The 1,914-nt window shown below is 47.1% G+C and overlaps 1 protein-coding gene across 1 annotated transcript in view; it reads left to right on the top strand.

The window, feature by feature from the left end:
* Positions 1-925: 925 nt before the first annotated feature.
* GAD2 (glutamate decarboxylase 2 (pancreatic islets and brain, 65kDa)) overlaps positions 926-1,914 on the top strand; it is a gene marked incomplete at its 5' end in the record, with an annotated part of 37,082 nt that continues 36,093 nt past the window's right edge. Inside the window, one exon of the mRNA XM_009873956.1 lies at positions 926-1,159. Coding sequence (XP_009872258.1) covers positions 926-1,159 — 234 coding nt within the window. The remainder of the gene's footprint in view (positions 1,160-1,914) is intronic.

The raw sequence follows: 1,914 nt of genomic DNA, 5'->3' as shown, positions 1-1,914 counted from the left end.
AAGGTCCCGGAGGGGGGGAAAAAAAGCACAATTAAAAGCCGACGGGGTGGAGCCGCAGGTTGCTCTTTCTAAGGAGTCTTGACAGCAGCGACCTTATCGTTGAAATCTCTGCGGTGTAATTAAGGTTTGAGGGGAAGAGGGAATAAGAGCTCTCTTTTACCGATTTATTTTAATTCGAGGTATTTTTGTATTTCATCTTTTCTGACCTTGGAGGTAGCGTTGTCGCTCCTGAGCAGATCGGAGCTCCCCGCAGAACAGCTCCCGTTCGCACGGCCGGGCGGGACGAGTTCTGCCCTCCTGCCCCCGCCGTGAGAGAGCTGCTGCAAGCGCTCTGCGACTCTGCCGCTGCCTCTCTGACCGCACCCGGGTTACCCCTGCCTGTCTGACCGCTCACGGGTTACCCCAAATTAGGGGGTTCCACAACAGCTCGGCTCTGCCGGAGCCATCGCCCTTAAACAAAAGCTGCCGGTGTGCGCACTGAGACCGTGCAGCATCTGCTCAGAGAAAGGCATTAAATTATCAACAAGTTACTTGCACTGGAGAGTGTCGATGAAGGTATTTTATTGCAAGGGAAATGGCCGTTGTTAGAGTGTTTCTTGTAGCGTTTGTTTACCAATATTTATTTTTCCTGAGATTCATTTTCCCTTTTTTCTTGTTTCCCCGCTCTCCCTCATTGTCTTAAAAATTGCCTGAAATACTCTGTGGGCAAAATTTCCTATTTTAGATAGGTTATTAAAGTGTAAGTGTTACATCTCAGAACATTACTTAAAAATACAGTCTTACGAATTTGCTTATGAAATGAAAACAAAGTTTATTTGTATTAAATACGGGGAAGAGATTTCCTAAGCATAAATGGGAGAAGCCTTTGTCCAAAATCTGTGTATGGTCATAAAATGAAATTATCTTTACATGTCTCCATTCCCAGATCTTCTGCCGGCATGCAACGGAGAAATAACAACCATGTCTTTCCTACAAGATGTTGTGGACATTTTACTTCAGTATGTGGTGAAAAGTTTTGATAGATCAACGAAAGTTATTGATTTCCATTACCCAAATGAGCTGCTTCAGGAATATAACTGGGAGCTGGCAGACCAGCCACAGACCTTGGAAGAAATTCTATTGAACTGCAGAACAACTCTGAAGTATGCAATTAAAACAGGTAATAGCTATGCTCATTTTCTACCCTGTATGGTCTCACCCATTGATTAAAGGTATCATTTCATTTTATCTTGAAGCGTTAAAGATTGAAGCAGCGACTGTGTTGTGTCAATTCCAAGCAATTTCTAGCAGAGACAGAAATCGTTTTCCTAAGTGACAAAATACTCCAGCAACCCCGTCTCTCTGCCTGTCAGTGCAGCATCGTACACCCTTTCCGATTTAAAATTAATGCTTCTGTTTGTCGGAGTTGCCGAGTGTGCCCCTGAGCAGCCTTTTCACCACCTTTGCGACTTTCCTCTGTTCCTTCCATCCATTTTACTTGCGATGGCCCGGGGCTTGCCCCTTGCTCCCCAGAGACCGAGGGGAGGGGCCGTCGGGCGCGGAGTTTGGTGGCAGCCGGGACATGGGGGTGGAGGGTTGGGGGGCTAGTCCAGCCGAGGGGCAGCAGGAACCAGCCCCTTAACAGCCAAAATCGCAATAATCATCCTGTAAATGCGAACTCCGAGCGGCCATTTGCCAAGTTTCTCACCTGCGGGGCATAAAAATAGGAGAATTTGGCAGAACTGCGCACCAGGAGTATTGCGATTTATTTATTTATGTTCCAACCTTAGGCTCAGGCGATAAAAACAGAGCCCGAGTTGTTTTAATAGCTTCTTGTAGTTGTTGTTTTGCAGCGGGGAGGGCAGGGATGGGTTGACTCCTGCCTGTCCGGGCACTACCTCCCCAGTCAGCCAGTCGTGCCCCCGAAAGGGTTTT

Source organism: Apaloderma vittatum, unplaced genomic scaffold (assembly GCF_000703405.1).
Source record: "Apaloderma vittatum isolate BGI_N311 unplaced genomic scaffold, ASM70340v1 scaffold19597, whole genome shotgun sequence".
Classification (NCBI taxonomy): Eukaryota; Metazoa; Chordata; class Aves; order Trogoniformes; family Trogonidae; genus Apaloderma; species Apaloderma vittatum.
Note: the sequence above shows the minus strand (reverse complement) of the source record. Positions and strands in the feature narration are given on the sequence as shown.